Consider the following 19,573-nt stretch of genomic DNA (forward strand, 5'->3'; position numbering starts at 1 on the left):
GAGGACGCAGATGAAGGGAGACACAGTTCAGCTGCCTGGACCGAGACTGGGGTCGGAGGAGGCCGCTGGAACAAAGACACTTCCGTGTTGAGAGCTGAAGGAGGCCGGCAGGTAAAAGCCGGAGGATTAACAGCAGGTGCAAAGGTCCTGTGGTGGGTGAGCTGTGCCCAGTGTGGGCAGGGGCCTCACAGACCACAGTGACAGCTTTGGCTTTTTCCTCAAGGATGATGGGGAGCCACAGAGGGGAGCTGGAGGAGCCGTGACCCTCTAGCTGCATGTTCAACAGGACCCTCTACCTGCATGTGGCGTGTGGACTGAAGAAGGATGGGGCAGAAGCAGTGAAGGGGCCACTGCAAGGGTCCAGGAGAGAGGGGGTGGTCCTGGACTGGGGCTGGAAGCAGGGGAGGGGGCAAGGAGGGGAGAAGGGGGGCAGATGTGAGACAGGCTTAGCAGGAGTCGGCTGTGAGGGTGAGGGAGGGGTTCAGAGTGACCGGAGGGTGAGGGAGGGGTTCACAGTGACCGGAGGGAGCCTGGCTCACCCGCTGTGCGCAGTAGGTGAACTGCTGTGCGTGGTAGGTGAACGTGGGAGGCAGGACAGATGCACATGTTGCGTTGTGAGGCCGAGCTCCGCTCTGCAGGATTGGGGCGGTGGTCGCGGGGAGGACAAGCCTGGTGTCTGGAGAGCGACCATCCCAAAGGAGGCCAAGCCGCAACCTCCGAGCTCTGCCCACACTGGCCTCCCCACCAGGAGTGCCCACTCCACTCCCCCAGATCACCAGGAGCCCCCCCGATGGCCCCTCGCCCCTGTGCAGTCCTCCCCTCCCCCACGGCATCGACCACACTGTGCTGAGCTGGCCAGGCCGTGTCTGTGCATTGCTACCCCCGCTCCCCAGACTGCGTTCACAGCACATCCGTCCACCGGGTCTCTGCTGCTGCCCCATCCCCATCACCTCCGAAGCTCACCTCCCACTGACTTTCCCCTCACTGTGCCTCTCCAGCCACACTGGCCTCCTTGTCCCAGGGCCTTTGCACCTGCTGTTCCTCCTGCCTAGAACCCGCTCATTCTCCGTCACCCCCGGTGATACGTCCTGACCAGTATATGAAATTGCCCCGTCTGCATTTACTGCATCTCCCCCACTAGTCTGCATGCTTGCTGTGCGCCCCCAGTACATTATAAACCCAGTGGGCAGGGCTGTGTTTTATGACTATCCCCAGTGCTTTGCATGTGACCTGGCACACGCCATTTCTTAGAATGAATGAATGAGGGAGAAAGTGAGGCAATGAGTGAATGAACCTCCTCTCCAGCCTTCACACCCCCTCCAGGAGGCCCCCGTGATTCCCTCAGTGCTGAGTCGGGGCTCCAGCTGGATGGTGGGAGAGGCTGGGACCATCCTGGGATGCAGCCCCTCTCCCGCACACCCAGACGTCCCTTCCTGACTTGCGCCACGCCCGGCTGCCAGCAACCTGAGGGCAGGGGGCCTGGACACCTGCTCCTATGCCTTCTCAGCAGCTCCTGCCCAGGTTCTGCCAGCAGTGCCCTGCCTTCTCCAAGGAGCCGCCCCCTGCTCCACCAGGCTCTGGTGGAGCCGCCCAGCCTCTGCCCCCAGGGCCCTGCTCTGAGCACATCAGAGACTGAGCCCGGTGGCTATGGGGCTCAGAGGTGCCCACTTCGAGGGAAAAACTACAGACCCACTTTTTCTTTAAAGAAAACAAGTTTTATTTTTATAATCAGAACATTCTAATAAAAATATTATTAGAATCTGAGCTACTTTGCTTTCTGGGCCTTGACTCTGCCCTGGCGTGCAGGGAAGCGCCTGCCCGTGTGCAGCAGCCCCGAGGCCTCCCACTTCCCTGAGGTAGGTCTGCAGGAGCGGCCCGCACGCCCCAACCCCCTCGGGCCTGTCCCCTCATCTCACTCTCCCCTCCCCCTCCAGGAGCCCCATCGCAGGCTGTGGGAACTGTCACCTCCCCCGTCCCCGAGCCCCCAAGGCAAGCAGATGTGTCTCAGCTCAATCCCGCAGCTGCTTGGCTGGTTCATACACAGCAGGCGACACCGCGGGGGGCACTCTGAGCCTCCACCCTGCCAGCCAGGACGCTGCGGTCCAGCCCCTCGGCCCGCAACCCCGTCACGGCCGCAGGGAGGGGGACAAGCTTAAGACAACTTACTGTCTGGAGACGCCCACCCTCTGAGGGGCTCGGGCACCCGGACCAGCAGACACCTTATCACAGAAATACTATCACTGGCTCCTCGGGTGTAGAGCCATCGACAAAAGCGAGTCTTTCAAAGTCAAAAACAGGTTTTGGATTCTTGGTGGTGAGAGTCTCTGCTGAAAAAATAGACTGAAATTCTGAATCATCTTAGTAGCAAAACGATGATAAGAAAAAAAAGTCGCAGTGCTTCGACGTAAAGGACCACGGCCAGCTGCCCCGTCGCTGGTCACTGGTGGCCCTGCCGCACCTGGGTGTCTGGGGGCCGGGGGAAGGGGGAGCGCCCCGGGGCCAGCATTTAGAAAATGGGAATTCAGGGGGCCGGTGATCCCCCCGTGCACGGTTCACAGCTGTGCAGACGGAGCAACAACAGTCCACACACGTCGCGATCCTGGGCTTCCCTGGAGCAAGGCCTCTCTGAGCGGGACAAAGTCTCTGCTCACCCCAGAGGGCCGCAGGGGTCTGTGGAGGGTCTAGAAGGCCCCACAGGATGCTGGGGGGACCGCCCATGGGCTCCAGGGGTGCGGGAGGATGGGGACAGTGTGTGCGCAACATTCAGGCTGATCTTCAAATGGCTCTCGGTCACTCTTTTCTCTCAAAGTCCTCCCTCAAGGCGCGACGGTCCTGGGTGTAAAGAGAAGTGGTCTCTGGGCCGCCCGGGGTGCAGGCGGGGTCCCGCAGGGTCTCCCGAGGCACAGGTGCGGTGTGCACCCGCCCAGCGCGGGGTGATGGCACCGCGGTGCAGGGGCGGAAACGGCCCTCACTGCATCCTGTCGGGCTGCAGCTGAGGCTGGTACTGCACGAAGGCAGTGCCCGCGGGGGCCGCGGCCGAGAGGGCCTGGGGCACGGCAGCCGGGTAGCCATAGCTCACAAAGCTGGCGGCTGTGGCGGGCGAGGCGGCATACGGGTACTGGTCGTAGGTGGCCGGCGGGTACTGGGCGTAGGCCGGGCTGGCCGGTGTGTACTCAATGTAGGGCGAGGACAGTGACGGGACTGGGGCCGCCGGGATCACCACGCTGGGCTGGACGATGGCTTGTGGGTAGATGTAGTGGGGGGTCAGCCTGTGGGGCCAAGCAGAGAGGGTCAGGGTCAGGGTCGGGCGACAGAGCGGGGAAACACAGCTGGCTCGGGTGGAGTGGAGGCGCCGGAAGAGCCGGGTGATGCCGTGTCCGCCCTCCAGCATCTCTACTTCCTCATCTGTAAAATGGGTGCAATTACAACAACAATGGTGCTCCTACCACAGGGCCTTTGCACTGGCCATGCCCACAACCTGCACAGCACTTTCCCCAGCGACCCACAGGGCTCCCACCTCCCTTTTTTAAGTCTGCACTCAAATGTCTCCTCCGTGAACCCCTACAGGCAGCCTCCCCCATCCCACCCTACACCCTGAACACCACACATCCCTCCTCACAGGAGCAACACAACAGGGTGGGGAGTTTAAAAATGATGAACAATTTCAGCATCAAATCCAGCACAAGCCCTTCTGAGCACAGGTCCCTGTGTGATCACCCAGGTCACATGTCCATGAAGCCAGTCCTGTCCCCCCACTTCCCTGGGTTCATCTTCCCAGCATGTGCCACCCCCTGCAGTGACACCCTGCACAATTTACTTGTTTACCACATCTGTCTGCCCTGCCTACAACGTCAGCCACCCATGAACTGACAACACAGACCCTGGCCCAGGCAGGGGCTCACTTGCTGAGTGAACGAAGACAACGATGTAGTACAAGCGTAACCGCAAAACCGCAATGACGGTGCTGCGAAAAAAAGATGATGGCCAGAGCCTCAGGGACAAGGCTCAGCAGGCCGGCGGCCATGCCTCACACGCAGTAACTGGCTGAAACGTCCCCCAGGTTGGCCTTCAGGCAACTGCCTCATTTTACAACAGAAAAACTGGTCTTGGAGGTGCCTCACCCAAGGCCCTCCAGGCATCAGCCTGGGAGCTGAGAACTGCACCCCGCACTCGTCCCTCCCTGCAGGATGCCCACCGCGGGCTCCGTGCGTGCAGCCCTCCACTGTAGGAGCGACCCAACACGCCGCAGACGGAGAAACTGAGGCTCGGGAAGGCAGTACCAGCAGGTGCCCGCTCTGCAGCCAGCGCCGGGCCCCACGGCAGCGGTGGACACACGGCAGCCTCGGCGGGGCAGACGCCGTGGCCTCCAGCATCAGCCCCTCCTCCTCCTCTCGGGCCCGCACAAGTCACACGGGATGGGGCTGACGTGGTTACACACCTGGGGGCCGCCCCAGTGTCCCTCCACGCCTGTGAGACAGGCCCAGACCCCTGGCCTGCCCCCCTTCCATTCCGAAGAGAAGCTGCTTTGAAAGAAAAAGGGAACCGTCCCCTCCCGGCGCTCCCGCAGGCCTGCCAGGGGCAGAAACTGGGGCAGCTCTGGGAGAGCAAGTGGACAGAAAGCTGGGCCCTGGAAGGTGGGCTCCCTGCCCCCGCCAGGCCCCTCGGCATCCAGCAGCCCTCCCTCCCGAATAAGCACAGGGGCTCAGTGGGTCCCGGCGGCACCCCTGGGAACAGCGAAAAAGCAGAGAAACCCGAGTGTCGTCCACAGGGACGGAGCAGCGTCCAGTGTCCCCAGACCGCCCCACGTGGCAGCAGGACGAGGTCCACGCTCAGCCCCAAGCCGCTCCCCTCCACGCTGCCGGGAGAGAAAGCCAAGCCGCAGAACAGAGATACTGTTTATGCAAAACTGTGATATTTATACTGAATGGTGATAATGTTCATGCTAAAAAAAAATCAAATGTGTATTTATATCCGTGCTAAGGATGGGTGAGGTGGAATTGTATGAAAATGCCATTTTTATGGGTCCAAGAGCTGACTGAGGGCAACTTTATGTGGGGCGATGTTCTGAACACAAAGAAAAGGCCTGGAAGGAGGCTGTGTAAGGGTTGCATGTGGGTCCGAGCATCTCTAAAAGGCAAATGGATTCACAGGCACAAAGGGGAATGAGAAGCACTACTCACAAGAGCCAAAAAGGAAAAGCAAGCATCCATCCAGCATCCATCCAGCACCCACCCAGCACCCACCCAGCATCCATCCAGCACCCATCCAGCACCCATCCAGCATCCATCCAGCATCCATCCACTGATGAATGGACTTCCAGGCTGCCGCGTACCCACGCCAAGGAGGAGTATTCCACCATAAAAAAGAATAACGCACTGACACACGCCACTGTGTGGATGGACCTTGAGAACACGATGCTGAGCGAAAGAGGCCAGACACAGAAGGCCACAGACTGAATGATTCCCTTCACGTGACATCTCCAGAAAAGCAAACCCAGGAAGAAAGTGGTTACACTGCAGGGGCTTCGGAAAGCAGGGTGGGGAGTGAGTGCTACGGGCCTCCTTCCGGGTGACGACAAAGTTCTGAATCAGACGGTGGTGATGACCACACGACTCTGTGAATATATTTCATACCCTAGACCAGCAGATTTGAGAGTACGCGTGCCTTACCACAACAAACGCACAAATACAAGGGGCAAATCCTGAGCGAGGGGTGAACGACCCAGCGAGGAAAGAGCTGGGGTGGCGACGGGCACCACAGCCCCATGGATCCAGCAGCAAACCCCTGGGGGTGAGAGCCTGGGCACACCTGGCCTGTCCCGGAGGGGCCCCGGCTCCCCCCGGCCAGGGAGTTCCTACACCGGGTCCCCGCCTCCCCGTCGTTTGCCCTCCTGGGTGGCAGCACTCCTATGGTCGCCAAGGCCACACACTGCTGCTTGTCAGGAAGCCAGGCAGCTTTGGCCAGGAACCCTGCACCCAGGCCATGGCACCCACTCTCCCTCTCCGCCCTATTAGGAGTTTCTGCTGCCCAGCCCCTCCTGCCTCCCTGGTGGGAACAAGAGCCCTGAACAGAGCAGGGCCTGGGTTTGAATCCCGCCTTGGCCTCCCAAGCTGCAACCAGCCTTCTCACGTGTCTGCGCGTGTACTCTGGGCAAGGACGCAGCAGTGAGCAGACGACCCAGCCCCTGGCCTCTCAGCGCTTGGATTCCAGAGGCACACAAACACACCAACCCGTGAGCCAGAGCTGGGAGTGGTCGGGAGAGGCTTCTCGGAGGAGGGGGCAGCTGCTCAGAGCCTGAGCTCCTGGCCCATCTCCCCCACTGGACCTCACGTGAGCAGGTGGTGCCTCACCCAGGGCCGGGCCACGGGAGGGGCTGGACACGCAGTGCTGACAAACAGCCTGTGGGCACAGACCCCTCCAAGAAAGGAAAGGGGCCCCGGCTGCCCGGATGTCTCTCTGAAAAGGAGCCAGTGGAGACACGATGGAGCATGTCTTGGTGCGGTGCCCACTGTGCTGTCCTGGGCATCATCAATGCCCCTACCACGTGAGCCCCACGCAGCTCCCGGAACCCTAGAACATTCCTTAGTGGGAAGCTACAGAAGCTTTGAGCCCAGAACTTCTCCCAACACAGGCAGGCGCACCACTGCTTCAGACAGCATTTGCTAAAAATGTGAATCCCCGCAGACTGCCAAGTCAGATGGGGTCCGGGAATCTGCATCTGACAGGCCCCCGGAGATTCAGATACACACTGACACTGCAGAACCACTACCTGGACCAGGCACACACTGTCCCCACGGCAGAAGTACCCGGGGCTCTGAAATGACAGGTTTCTGGCCACACCTGCCTCAAGGCTGCTGGCCAAGGCAGCTGTCACATTTACCAGGTTTCTGACACTCAGTGTCGTCAGGACTAAGCTCTCCTCTGGCCACCACAGAGCTGCCCTGCTGGGGGAAGCTCAGACACGGTGTGGGCGAATAAGCTTCAGGGTGAGAGGAAGGGGGGGACTCCCTTGCTTCCTGGCCTGCGGGGACACTGCGTGTCTGTATTTGTTCACCTGTTTCCCTCAAGCACCCTGTCCCCACTCCCCACTCTGTTTGTGAAAAGCCCAAGATGACTTATGAAGCATTTCACAGCCATAGAATAGGTGCTGCTGTTACCCTATTTCCCAGAGAGGGAAACCAAGGCTCAGAGAGGCCAAGGCACTAGCAGTCACATGGCCAGGGAGACAACGGCTGGTGTGGGTTCTGCCACTGGGTTAAGCACTGCTGAGTCAAGGGGGGAGGAAGCTGCGAAGCTCCCCCCCCACCCCCAGGAAGGGGACCGGGGCCCTCAGCTCTGCGCTAAAGTTACAGAGCTTCTGTGAGTCTCAGTTTTCCCATCTGTAAAACGGGTCTGGCAGAGGCTGACGTCAGGGCTTGAGAACCGAGACCCTCCACCAGAATAGCATTTCTCAGCCTCACCAGCTCTGCCCCCAGGGGACACTCAGCTGCGTCTGGGACATTCCTGGTGTCACACTGGGGGTTGGGGGGTGCCAGTGGCAGCCAGCGGGTGGAGGCCAGGGACACTACCAACAGCGCACAGGATGCCCCCCACCCCCCCCCACCCCCGCCGACCACGAAGAATCCTCCAGCATCACGGTAAGGTCGAGACCCTGCTGTAAACTGCAAAGAAAAAGGCAAATACCATTGTCACAACCACTGACACCCATGCAGAGGGCTGGGAAGAGGCCAGGCAGGGACCAAGGGACTGAGCTGGTGCACACACACCGCCCCCCCACGGGAACCCACTGGACTCCGATGAAAAGGAAACCCCAGGCAAACCACCGGCTGGCCCCATCTGAGCACAGCCCCTGCGCCCCCTTCCCAGACCCGCACACCACAACGGGGGAGGTCTCACGCGCCTGGCACCGGGGAACAGGGTGCGCGTCCAGCGGGTTCCTCGGCGCCCCACCTACTCCCCATAAAGGTCAGGGTGCTGCCGGCCTCCGTGTGCTTGCTCTGCAGGCCTCTGAAAAGGGCACAGGCCTGGCACGCTCTGTCCTCGGGGACTCCCCTGCCCACGTCCACCCCACCCCACCCCCGGTCCCCCAATTCCCCCCGTTCCCCCCAATCCCCCAGCAGCAAGCCTGCATGCCACCCAGACCTGGCAGGCCTGCTGCGCAGCCCCCTACCCTGCGGCCGGGGGTCGTCTTAAAAACAGTCCGGGAGACCATGCCACTCAGGCACGTCCCCACAGGGGCCTCCCCTTTGCCCAGAGCCAAACCCTGACTGCTCCCCACCTCCCAGGGCCTCCCTCAGCCTACCTCCCCAGCTTACCTCCAGCCCACCGTCCCCACTCCGGCCACCCAGAGCTCCTTTCCGTCCCCCAGACTGCACATGCTTCTCCGAGCACAGGGCCTTTGCACCTGCTGCTCCCGCTGCTGGCAGGCTCCTTCCCACAGCTCAAACCTCACCTCCTCGGAGGCCTTCCCCGACCATGCCCCCCCGCCGGCCTTACTTCCTTCCTACAACCCCACACCACCCTGTCATCCATCTTCTGTGCCGCTGTCTTCCCCACGAGAATGCAAGCCCCACGAGGGCGGGAACCTGGCCTGGACGGCTGGGTCCCAAGCGCCTAGCCAACCCCTGCCAAATGCCAAGGGCCCTGCGGGCACCCGGTGGCAAAGGGGCCCCTCCGGGGCTGCTGCCGCTTCCTAGGCCGGGAGTCACGGCCCTGGGGAGGCAGAGGAAGTAGCCCGGCCGGCACAGCCGGGGACCCTGGGGAAGCAGAACCCGCAGCCTCAGTTCAAGTCTGGCTCTTCACCTGCCAGCCTCGGCCTCGACCCAGGGGCCGGGACTGCCCCCTCTCCACACCCCGGAGACCCCCTCCTCGAGCCTGAGGGAAGGCAAGATCAGCCCCCTCCCAGCCCAGCCCCATGGAGGGCAGCCCGGGGCCCTGGAGGGAAAAGCAAACCAGCTAGCAGGACGGTCAGGTTTGGGGTCAGAACCTAAAAGTCAGTTGACCCGATGCCCAGGGCCTGGGCAAAGCAAACCCCCAAACCCCCAGATTGGGAAGAGGGCTGCAGCCAGCCAGGTTCAAAAGGCCAGACCAGGGCTTCCCTGGTGGCGCAGTGGTTGAGAGTCTGCCTGCCGATGCGGGGGACGCAGGCTCGTGCCCCGGTCCGGGAAGATCCCACATGCCGCGGAGCGGCTGGGCCCGTGAGCCATGGCCACTGAGCCTGCGCTCCGCTACGGGAGAGGCCACAACAGTGAGAAGCCCGCGTACCGCCACAAAAAAAAAAAAAAAGCCAGACCATCCTGGGGGAGTACACGCTCAGGCTGAGCACCCCCTGCTGAAAGGGTGATGGCCGAGATCTCTGCCCAGACCCACGCACCCAGGGCAAGCGGCACACAGCCAGGAGCCAGCCAGCTGCCTCGGCCGATGGAGGCCAGGGCGGCGGGCGAGGACCGAGTCTGGGTCCTGGCCGTGCCTGTCCAAGTCTATCGGCCCTCTCTGGCCACGTTTCCCCATGGGTAAACTGAGGGTGCTACAGAGTCCAACAAAGCCTCCCCTGGAGCCCTGAAGGCAGAGGTCTTGGGGTCTGCGCAGGAGCGTCCGGGGACGCTGGGGCAGGTGAGGGGGCTGAGGGAGCCGGCGCCCGGGAGACAGACGGGCACGCCGCCCACACACTCAGAGCAAAACTGTCAGCGAAAAGGGATCAGCTGCAGCCCCAAGCACTCATTTTGTGAATGCACAGCTACGCCCAAAAATAGAAATAAAAAAGGCAAATGAGCCCATTTCACTTTCTCTGTTCTCTGGAGGTTCGGCCTGAGGGGTCGGAGAAGCCGGCGGCCGCTGGGGCACAACTCAGGATCCTCAGGCCGGGGAGGGGCCTCCCAGGGCTCTCCGGAGGGGGGACATCCAGGTTCCCTGGGGCCGTCAGACCACAAAGCAGGTAAAACACATCTCCCGCGGGGTAGTGCCAGACCCTGGCCCGGCATCTCCACCGGAACCCGTCCAAACCCAGACGCCCGCTCTTCCCCCCAAACCGCAGTGCCAAGGCCAACTGACCCACCATTAGCTCAGGCCCAAAGTTCTGGAATCTTCTCAGACTTTTTTCACACGTTCTTTAAATGTGTTCAGAATCCCACAGCTCCTGACTCCCGGGCGGCCACCACGGCCTCGCGTGTGAACTGGATCACTGCGAGGTCCCCTAGTGGCGCCCCGACCCTGGCCTTGGTGGTTCAGGCCTACCCAGCAGCTGAAGAGACGCTATAAGACACAAGTGACCCAGCCCTCATCTGCTCAGGGCCCACAGCGGCCCCCCAGCACTCAGGCAAATCCAAATGCTCCCCTGGGCCACCGAGGTCCTACGTGAGCTGAGGCCAACCTGCTGGGGCTCTGACCCCGCCAATCTCCCACCACTCACACCAGCCTCCCCTGCCCAGCTGCCCCTCTCCCCGCAGAGCGCCTGTCGCCACCCGAGCCGCCACCGCTCTGCCAAAGGAAGCTCCGTAATCACGAGCAGGGCCAGGGCTCCCTCCGTCTCCACGAAGTCCCCAACCTGCCACAAACTGGCTGAACGAAAGCACAGCTTCCTCCTTTCAGCCACGTGGGAGGGGTCAGGAGAATGATCCAGATGCACCCCGCCCCCCGTCAGCACGCTGCAGGGCACGCATCACATCCACATGGCAGATGGGGAAACTGAGGCTCAAGGACGAAAACTCGTCGTGAGAACAAAGGGTCACACAGACAAGTCGTGGGGCTTCCAGGCTCCTTACACAGCCTCCTCCCGCTGCAGTGAGAAGGGGCGGCCCGGCCCACTTGGGAGCCCCCCACCCGGGTCCCTGCTCTGGGACACACCCGTGAGGCCAAGTGAGACGCCCACATCAGCCTGCAAGTGGTCAGGCCTCTCCCTTCGACCAGAGGCTTCCTGACGAGGTCTCGGTACGGGGGCCCCTCCTGCCAGGGCCACTGGGGCCGGCGAAGAGCTCATCCTTGGACAGAAGCCCGAGAACCGCCCCTGAGGCCAGTGTCTGTTACAGCAGACGGGGACAAACAACAGGTGTGCGCGGGCCGCCCGCCAGGGAGGGCCACGCGCCGGCCCACTCCTCGCTCCAGCGAGTGCCAAACAGGAAGCGACGGGCTGGGGAGGGGCAGGGCCACCCCAGACACCCTGAAAGTAAAAACAAGCCACGTGATGCCACCCGGGAGGGCACCAGCTTCCTCTCTGCCCCCATACCCTCCGGCTCTGACCTCACTTCCTGCCACACCTCCAAGGTGCGGGCCCCCTGTTCAGGCGCTGCGACTCCCCCCGGCTTTATTTACTTCGTATCATGAAATCACGAGAGACTCTCCGGAAAGCACAAACACAGCAGAGAGAGGCCCCAAGGGCCCTCCCGTGGGGTCCCCAGAGGTGACGTCTCATAACCCAACATGCTACCAAACCCAGGAGGCGCACGCCGGAGCATCGCTCTGAGCTCGGCTCCGGGCCTGGCTCCGATTCCACCAGTTCGGGGGTGTCCTCAGGTGTAAGTCCATGATTCTGTATCGCACGCACAATCACCCACCCACCGTTACAATCTCGACACAGGCCTGTCCCAGGCCACGAGGCCCTCCACCGGCCAGCTGCCCTGTTCAGCTGTCCCCGTCACCACCTCGGCCCTCACGTGCCCACGTGGATGTCTAACAGCCTGGCTTCCCCGCCAGAAAGCAAGATGGAGAACCAACCACACCTTTTTTATTCAAAGTATACAGCAGGCGCTCAACAAATACTGGATGAATGAAAGATTCTGGGAACAGCTCTCGGCCTTCTGCCCAGCCCACTGTGCTCCGTGACATCTTCCTGTCACTCTCTGGCCCCTCTCCCGCCCTGGGGACCCAGACACTCTGCTCAGACCCCCTGGGCAAGCACACACCCACAGCCTGGTCACAGTAAGGGCAGCAGGTCTCCATCTGGGCACTGGGACCCTTCACACAGAGGGTGTAGGGGCCTGAAACTCCAGGCCGAACAACGTGTGCACATGCCGGGGAGAGGGTCCCATCCCCAGTCGGCCCTGGGAGGTGGCACCGACACAGTCCCCACCCCGCAGACGGAGAGATGAGCCCGGAGAGAAGGGGCTGGGCCTGGCCTTGAGCCCCGGGGCCTTGCTCCAGCACGAGGCCTGCCTGACACCCAGCAGCCCCAGCAGGTCCTGCCATCTGGGACCTAGATACTGGCCCCAACCCGGCACCGAGGGGGGCGGCTTGCGGTGGATGGCTGTGGAGCCCACGACAAGGCACCCTTAAGAAGCTGGGGTGGGGAGCTGAGCCCGGAGAAGCAGTTGGCCCTTCAAAAATAACCCAAGGAGAGGCTCCCAGTGCAGCCAGGCCTGGGACAAACCTCAGCTCCTACAAGCCTCAGGCTCAGGCCTGGACAGACAGCCCTGACACTGGGAGGCCCCTTCCAAGCCAGACCGAACACTCTGCCTGGGCCTGGGCCTGCAGTCTGATGACTGTCCCACCCCATCAGCAAAGGGCCGGTCGGCTGGGTGGCCTATGGCCGCAGTCCCCCACGCCGGGGTCGAGCCCCCTGCCACCTGCCAAAGAAGCCTTCTCCAAACCCTAATCTTAACTCTAACCCTCGGCCCCACGTAGTTAACATGACAGAAGTGTCCCGGTCGCGTCAGGTCCTGAAAAATCCCATTCCTGAAGAAAAGAAAAACTGCGGGCAGGGAATCCAAGCAAAAAGCAGCGAGTGTAAAAGTTCTTTGGCAAATCTTTCCATGCTGACATTTACGACCCAGCCAGATGAGGATTCCGCAGTGGCCTTGCCCAAAAGCAAGCTGTGGAATCTTTAGAGCTGTCCCAGGCACACGATCGGGGCCAGAAAGTCGGGGAAAGTTCCGCGGGGCAGGAGAGGGTTAACGGGTTTGCAAACTCTGGGCTGCCCGGGCCTTGCTGCCAACCCAGAGCCAACACCACTGACCGCTGAGTCAGGCCCGGCCGAGCCCAGGCCCGTTGTTTGCAAAATCAAAAGGGACGCTGACGGCCCAACTCTCCAGCCAGGCGGGCGGGCGCTGGGAGGAGACAGCTGACCCCAAAAGCCCGGCCCGGCACCCTTCCTGCCCCCTGGGGTCTCAGCAAGGCCTGGTGGGAGGCGGCACAGCTCTGAGAGGCTGCGGTCCACCGGCCGCTGGAAATGCAGAGCTGGACTGTCCCTCTGATCCTTGTCCCTGTTTGGGTCTCCACCCCCCTGGTAACCAACAAATAGGGCCAGAGGCCTCTTCATCGTCACAGGTATTAAATGGCCAGCCAACAGATTCACTTACAAAACACTGTCGCCTGCAGTCACGAGCACATGGCAGTAAAATCGGTGACCAACGCCTGACCACCCTCCCATGGGTGGTGCGCTGAGGACCACGAGGGAAACGGTCGGAGCACCCTTCCCACCCGCCCGCCCCAGAGAGCAGTGGTTGAGAGCACGCGTTCCAGAGCCAGCCCGCGTGGGTTCAAATCCTGTCACTTCAGCCACCCTGGACAGGTTGTTAACCTTCTTAACCTTTCTTTGCCACAGTTTCCCCACCTGAGAAGCAAGAGTAATATAGGTCCCAACCTTAGAGAGCTGCCATGAGGGCAGGAGAGAATGCAGACAGGTATGGAGCCCCTGGCCCCATGTGCCAGCACTGCCTCAGGTGGTTATTATTCCCATTTTCCAGATGAGGAAAGTGAAGGCTCAGAAAAGAACACCTGTTGCCAAGATGGACCAACTGGTAAGTGACAAGGTCAGCATTTGAACCCAGGTCTGCAGGCTCCAGGGGCCAAGTGCTGATGCTCACCAAGTCCCCGAGGCAGTTGTGACAGATCAAAAGGGAGCCCAGGCTCGGGCGGGAAGCTACGGTCGCATCTCAAGCAGGAAAGAGCCGCACGTGCTCGAGGCTCACGCCCGGATCTCCGTGCCAGCCCCTGGCCCAGCCCCTGCCCTGGGGAACAGAGCCAGGGCTGTGGAAAGTGAGGAACACCCTCCTCGTATGGCCTGAACCCAAACAGGAAGAACCTGGGTGATGGCAGGAAGACGGGGGTGTCCCCAAACACCTTCCAAGATGGCTGCAGACACAGGTGAAGCAGATCCCAGGGCGAGAAGGAAACCAGAACCCCCTGTTCGCTGCCGCCCTCCAGGCTTCCTCTCAGGAGGACAGACCGGGACCTGGGCTCACACACTTCCTCCAGTTCACGTGGGGGCCACAGAGGCTGCCTGTCAGGGTAAGCAGCCCCGAATCATGGCTGACCTGCCCAGTCCACCCAAGCCCAGCTCCCAGCCTGCTCCAGCGCCCGGTTCACGCTGCCCCAGTGAGCCAGGTGGCCCCTTAAACCAAGCCTCTGGGGCAGGTACACACACGCTCACACACACACACACACGTACACACTTGCAACTTTCAGCACAAAACGCAGGGTCTGGGATTCAGTCTCTGACAGCTTCAGAAGTTCTAACATTCTAAAAGGGGCTGCCTGTTCTACAACTGCCCCCCCAGAACAAACCCCCATCCCCATCAGCACACTCCCTGCACTGGGGCACACAGCCGACACCAATCACAGGGCTGGGAAGTCAGCCGGCATGGCAGGCTTCTTTGTGCCCCTAAAGTTTCTGTCCTTTCCCAAGCAGCTGCCAGACCTTATTAGACGTTTTAAAAAAAAAACAAAAAAAGACAAGAACGAAGGCCCTTTTCGGATGAAGGAGGCTGCGACACACTGCTCTAAAGTACATCAGACGAAACGTCCACAGGCCGGGCCCACTCGGGTGGGGACATCTGGCCCTGTTCCCGGCTCACCTGTTGCAGCTTCGCAAACATTGGACCGGTTGGCAGTGACCTGCTGCCGCCATCTGTCGGGCACTGGAGCAGGTCAGAGGGGCACCCTCAAAGAACCTGGCCTGGTTCCTAGTCGGCAAACCCTTCCAGCATACTTACCTAACCTGCATGGGGCCCATGCCAGGCCTCCACCCACAGAACTCAGAGGTGCTGTCACCATCCCATATCACAGGTGAGGAAACTGAGGCACTGGTGGCTGCGTGAGCGGAGATCACGCACCCAGCGAGGGGAAACCGGAATCTAAACCCAGGCCACAGGCTCCAGAGCTCATGCTCCCCATGTCTCTGTGGTGCGGCCTTTTCCTGGGGACAGAGAAACGCAACCTGCCTTCTCCCCCTTCTCCCAGCTTGTCTCCCTCCCACTCCCAAAACACAATCACGCTTCTGAAAGGCTGGAGCAAAGGTCGGTTCTCAGACACAGAAAGGTGGCTGCAGACAGCGCAACCGACCACCGTGGGGTCGGCGGTCCCAGGGTAAGAGGCTCCCTCAGACCGATGGGCGCCTGCACTAGAAGACCCAGGAAGCTCACAGCCCCCTGGCCTGGCTTCCAAGGCCTGTTTACCGCCCCCCATCCCAGCCAGCCCTGTCCACTCACCCGTAAGTCCGCTGGATCAAGGTGGGGTGCAGCTGCTGCACGCCGATGGCAAAGCCTAAAACGAGGGACCAGTTAGGGGCCCGGCCTGACACAGGAAAGCACCTCACAACCATCCACCTCTAACCCAAAGCGTTAACCAGTTTCCTTTCCCCTCCCAAGCCACCTCCACATGAACCCCGAAACTCCCAGCCAAAGGAGGCCAAGGGACCCGAGAGGCAGCAGCCTCTGGGTGTCAGTCCTCCCAACCTCCAGCCCCAGGGACCAACTTCCTCCCTCCGGTGAGGACAGCTGACAACCGGGTGACGCACCCTCCTCGCCCTGTCCCACCGGCACACACAGCCAGAGGAAAGGGTTCAGCTTCCAAGCTGGGAGATGACTGCTCTGAGATGGCTCTCTGGGAGCACATGACAGCCGACTGCCACCCCTGGGGGGGGGGGGGGCGCCTTTTCCACCCGACAGATACCGACGCTGAATATAGCAACCAGAAGTGCCAGGGAAGGAAAACAGGGCTCTCACCCGTCTGAAGGCTCCGCGGCTTGGCACCCAGATAGGCCAGGTTCACGTTGGCCTTGCGGCCGTCAATGTTGGGGTTAGGGTCTTTGCAAGCCCTCTCAGCTGCCGCCCGGTCAGCCATGGTCACCTGGAGGAGCACAGACGCATCAGGGGCTTCCCTTGCCGGCGGGGGAAACAGAGAGAGGGCTCTAGAGCCCTGGCACGGGGCCCTCGTTTCCCCCCGCCCCGGGTGCCCATTACCCAAGGCGTCCAGCCCAGTCCCCTCTGACCCCAGCCTGGGGCCCTCCCAAAGCTGCCCCTGGGCCCCGGCTCCTCCCCCCGAGTTCAAGTGCTAGGAAACACTGCCCTCAAGGACGGAAACAACCACCAAGGAAGACACGGCCACCCTGAAGGAAGGCAGGGGTCCCGGCCAGTGGGGACTACAAACCTCCTCGTGGGAGGGGTTTAGGGACACCCTAGTTAGAAAGGAAGTAGAAGCGGTGTCTTCAGGCCCATTTTTACTTAGGTTGTTTGGAGTGTCTGAGGGGGCTGCTGGAAAATAAAATGTGGGTTGCTTCAGAGCTCCTGAGCGCCCGGGGCTGAAGCCCGGCTCTTCGCTCGCTTGTTGCTCCAGGAAGTGCCGAGAACCTCTCCACAAACTTCGGAGACCTAATTGAACACAGCGGCTCTCCCTTTAAACCGGGCGTGGGGAGGGGGCAGGGAGACGGGGTCTGGGGGGCGGGGGCAGGACCGGCTGGAGCCCGAGAGGGGGCAGCAGGTGCCGAGCCGGCGGGAGGCGCCCGGGGCTGGCGTGCGCCCGCCGGCTGACTCAGCGGCCCGGCCGCGATAAGTGCGGGGCGGGGAGCGCCCGGCCGCGGGGCCACTTACGAAGCCGTAGCCGCGGGACTTCCCCGTCTGGCGGTCGGTGATGACCACTGCCTCCTCGATGTCCCCGAAGCCCTCGAAGTACTTCCTGAGCGAGGCGTCGGTGGTGTGGTAGGGCAGGCCGCCCACGAAGATCTTGGTGAACGTGGTGTCCTTCTGCGAGCCGTGCATGGCGCCGAGGGCGGCCGGCGGCCGCGGGAAGCCCGCGCTCGGGGCGCACGGCGCGGGCTGCAGCAGCATGGGGGGCGCCCCGCCGCCTACGGACCCGGGCCGCGTGGGGCTGCGGTCATTGGGGGCGGCGGGAAGCGAGCGGGGCAGCAGGGGCGCCGGCCCAGCCGCCGGGCCCGTCCACTCGCGGGTCGCTCCCGCTCTACGCGCAGCACTGCGCTGCGTCGCGTTCGTGCCGGCGCTGCGGGAACTCTGCGCCCCGTCGCCCACCCGGGCTTTGTAGTCGGCCCCGCCCCCGGCCCGCCCAGGCCACGCCCCTGGCGTCCTGCCCCGCCCCCTCATCCCCGCCCGGGCGCGCGGGGGCCGCCGGGAGGCGTAGTCCGGCCCCGCCACGCCACGCCCCACGTGCCCTGGTGAAGCCCAGGGGCAGGGCGAGCACAACGGTAGGGAGCGCATCCGGGTGTTTTGGGGGCACCAATACGTGCTCGCTGGGTTCCTGGCCCCTGCTCTCGAGGAGCGCACCGTCTAGCGAATCAGATGTAAACGATTCAGACCATGTTTAGTGAGCCTGAATCGTTTCCCCAGTGCAGCTTACGGTACAGGAACTCATATTAAAGGTGAAACAGCCTTTGTTTTTACATGTAAATGTAATTTGTTTGATGAATATTTATCAGGGCGTGGGGGATGCAGAAATGCACGCAACACACTCTACCCCACAGAGCTTCTATGAACAAGACAAACAGGTAAATATACAATGTACTATCCATTAAGAAATAAATCAGGGTGCTGCCATCCAGGAGTGGCCAGAGTGGTCCCAGAGGCCCCTCTGAGAAGGTGACTGGACAGGGGAAGTAGTTCTGGCCTCCTCAAAAGTCCATCCCTGTACCAAGGATCCCTCCATCTCTATGGGCCATCGTTGGGGGAAAACAAGCAGAGGGTGGCCCTGTTCCCTCTGTTCCCTTCCCCAGCCCTAGAAACAGGCCCACCCCTGGGTCTCTGTAGCAGGACCCGCTACAGAATTGTCAGGGCACCTTGTCCAAAGTTATTAGGAATTTCATGTCTGACAAGAGCACTGAACCCGAGGCCCTGGCACCAGCACCCCCCCACCAGTGGGTCACACGGCCGTGCAGAGCCAGGCCCTGAGGATCTCAAACCCTCCACATGTCCAGGCACCAGCACTGTGATGTCCTGTGCAGTCGGGACTCTGCTGTGGACGAAAAATGTCACCTGCCATGTCAGTAAACAAAAGATGTTGGCCATCAGCCACTGCAGCCACCCCCAACTGTGTACCCTGAGGGGATTCAGGGTGGAAAAAAACAGGATACTGGCCCTAAATGGTTAAGGTGCACATCAAAGGAACGATTTCAATGAGCCCAGACTCTTGCATCTTCGCATACGTAGAAAAGCGCTAAATTCGCTAACTTGAGATATCTGGTTTTTCTTTAACTAACAGTGATCTTTTGATGTTCCCACGTTTTGGTTTTTTGTTGCAAAAATTCCTCTATATCCTGGCTCCTCCCTGACCTCTTTGGAGCAGTCCCTGAGAGCTGCTTCAAGGGTTCGAGTCCTCAGAAAGTCCGCCAAGTAAAACATAATTCTTAACTTTCAGGTTGTGCATTTTTTTTTAAGTTACCACTGCTCTGAGTGGGGTCGCTCCTGGTGACCCCAGCTCCTGGCGGACTGAGGGGTACAGGGAGGCAGGCGAAGCGTTCACTAGTCTTTCAGGTGTTTATCAGGCACCTTCTCTGTCAGGCTGCGTTTGATTCCAGGCCCAGACCAGCTGTGCCTCAAGCCCCTGGACTCCCTGACCCCGCGCGCCAACCGGCAACCATTGGTCTGACCCTTCCTTCCCCCCAAACCCCCGCCCCAGCCCCCTCACGCTGGGAATGGAACCCCGAGTACTCCGGGGACACACTTTTCAGTCTCCCCTCATTTCTCCCTGGTCTTGTCGCTCCCAGTTTCCTCCAACTCCCCAGGCCCACTCCTGCCTCGGGGCTGGACCTCATCGCTCGCCCTTTATTCTGCTCTTCTTTTCCTTCAGTGTACTTTCACCTCCCCAAGCCCTGGTTACCTATTCATGGGTTTAAGGTCTCTCTCCCCTGTGAGGTGGGCCCTTGGATGGTTTGCTCAAGCTGTGAGGCCCGGCAAGCAGAGGGCCCCCGGGAAATGTTTGTTGAGTGAATGCACGATGGAAGGAAGAAGCCGAGGAGAGCTCTCGACCAGACAAGGGACACTCAGCGCGCCCTTGGAAAACTTTGCGAAAGTGTGACCTCCACTTTTTGGGCCAGGGAAGGCGGTCACCGTGCGGCCGCTCCATCTTGGGCACACTGGGTCCCATCAGCGGGCCTCAGTTTCCCCTTCCGTGACAGACAGGGCTTCTAGGGGCGGGGGCAGGGGGGGCGCAGGCGGCGAGGCTCCAGGCCTACAAGTCCCAGAGCCGCCCGGACCGGCCCCGCCCCGCCCCGCCCACCCTCGCCCCTCCCGGCGGAGCGGCCGCGCAGGGAGGGGCGCCGCGGGGAGTGCGGCTGCGCGCCGGCCGGCGGGCGTTTGCAGAGCATGTGCTGGGTCTGCGGGGTCCGAAGGGTCTCGAGCCTGGCGGCTGACGCCCG

General features: G+C 61.5%; 1 protein-coding gene across 1 annotated transcript; it reads right to left on the reverse strand.

Moving 5' to 3' along the window:
- Positions 1–1,699: 1,699 nt before the first annotated feature.
- RBM38 (RNA binding motif protein 38) lies at positions 1,700–17,215 on the reverse strand. The gene is made up of 4 exons (XM_029221115.1): positions 16,800–17,215; positions 15,936–16,059; positions 15,420–15,474; positions 1,700–3,269 (listed from the first exon to the last, which is right to left on the reverse strand). The coding sequence occupies exons 1-4, from the start codon at positions 17,034–17,036 to the stop codon at positions 2,969–2,971; spliced, it is 717 nt and encodes a 238-aa protein (XP_029076948.1). The 5' UTR covers positions 17,037–17,215; the 3' UTR covers positions 1,700–2,968.
- Positions 17,216–19,573: the final 2,358 nt, after the last annotated feature.

This window comes from Monodon monoceros, unplaced genomic scaffold (assembly GCF_005190385.1).
Source record: "Monodon monoceros isolate NGI ecotype Baffin Bay Population unplaced genomic scaffold, NGI_Narwhal_1 Super_Scaffold_13, whole genome shotgun sequence".
NCBI classification, from domain to species: Eukaryota; Metazoa; Chordata; class Mammalia; order Artiodactyla; family Monodontidae; genus Monodon; species Monodon monoceros.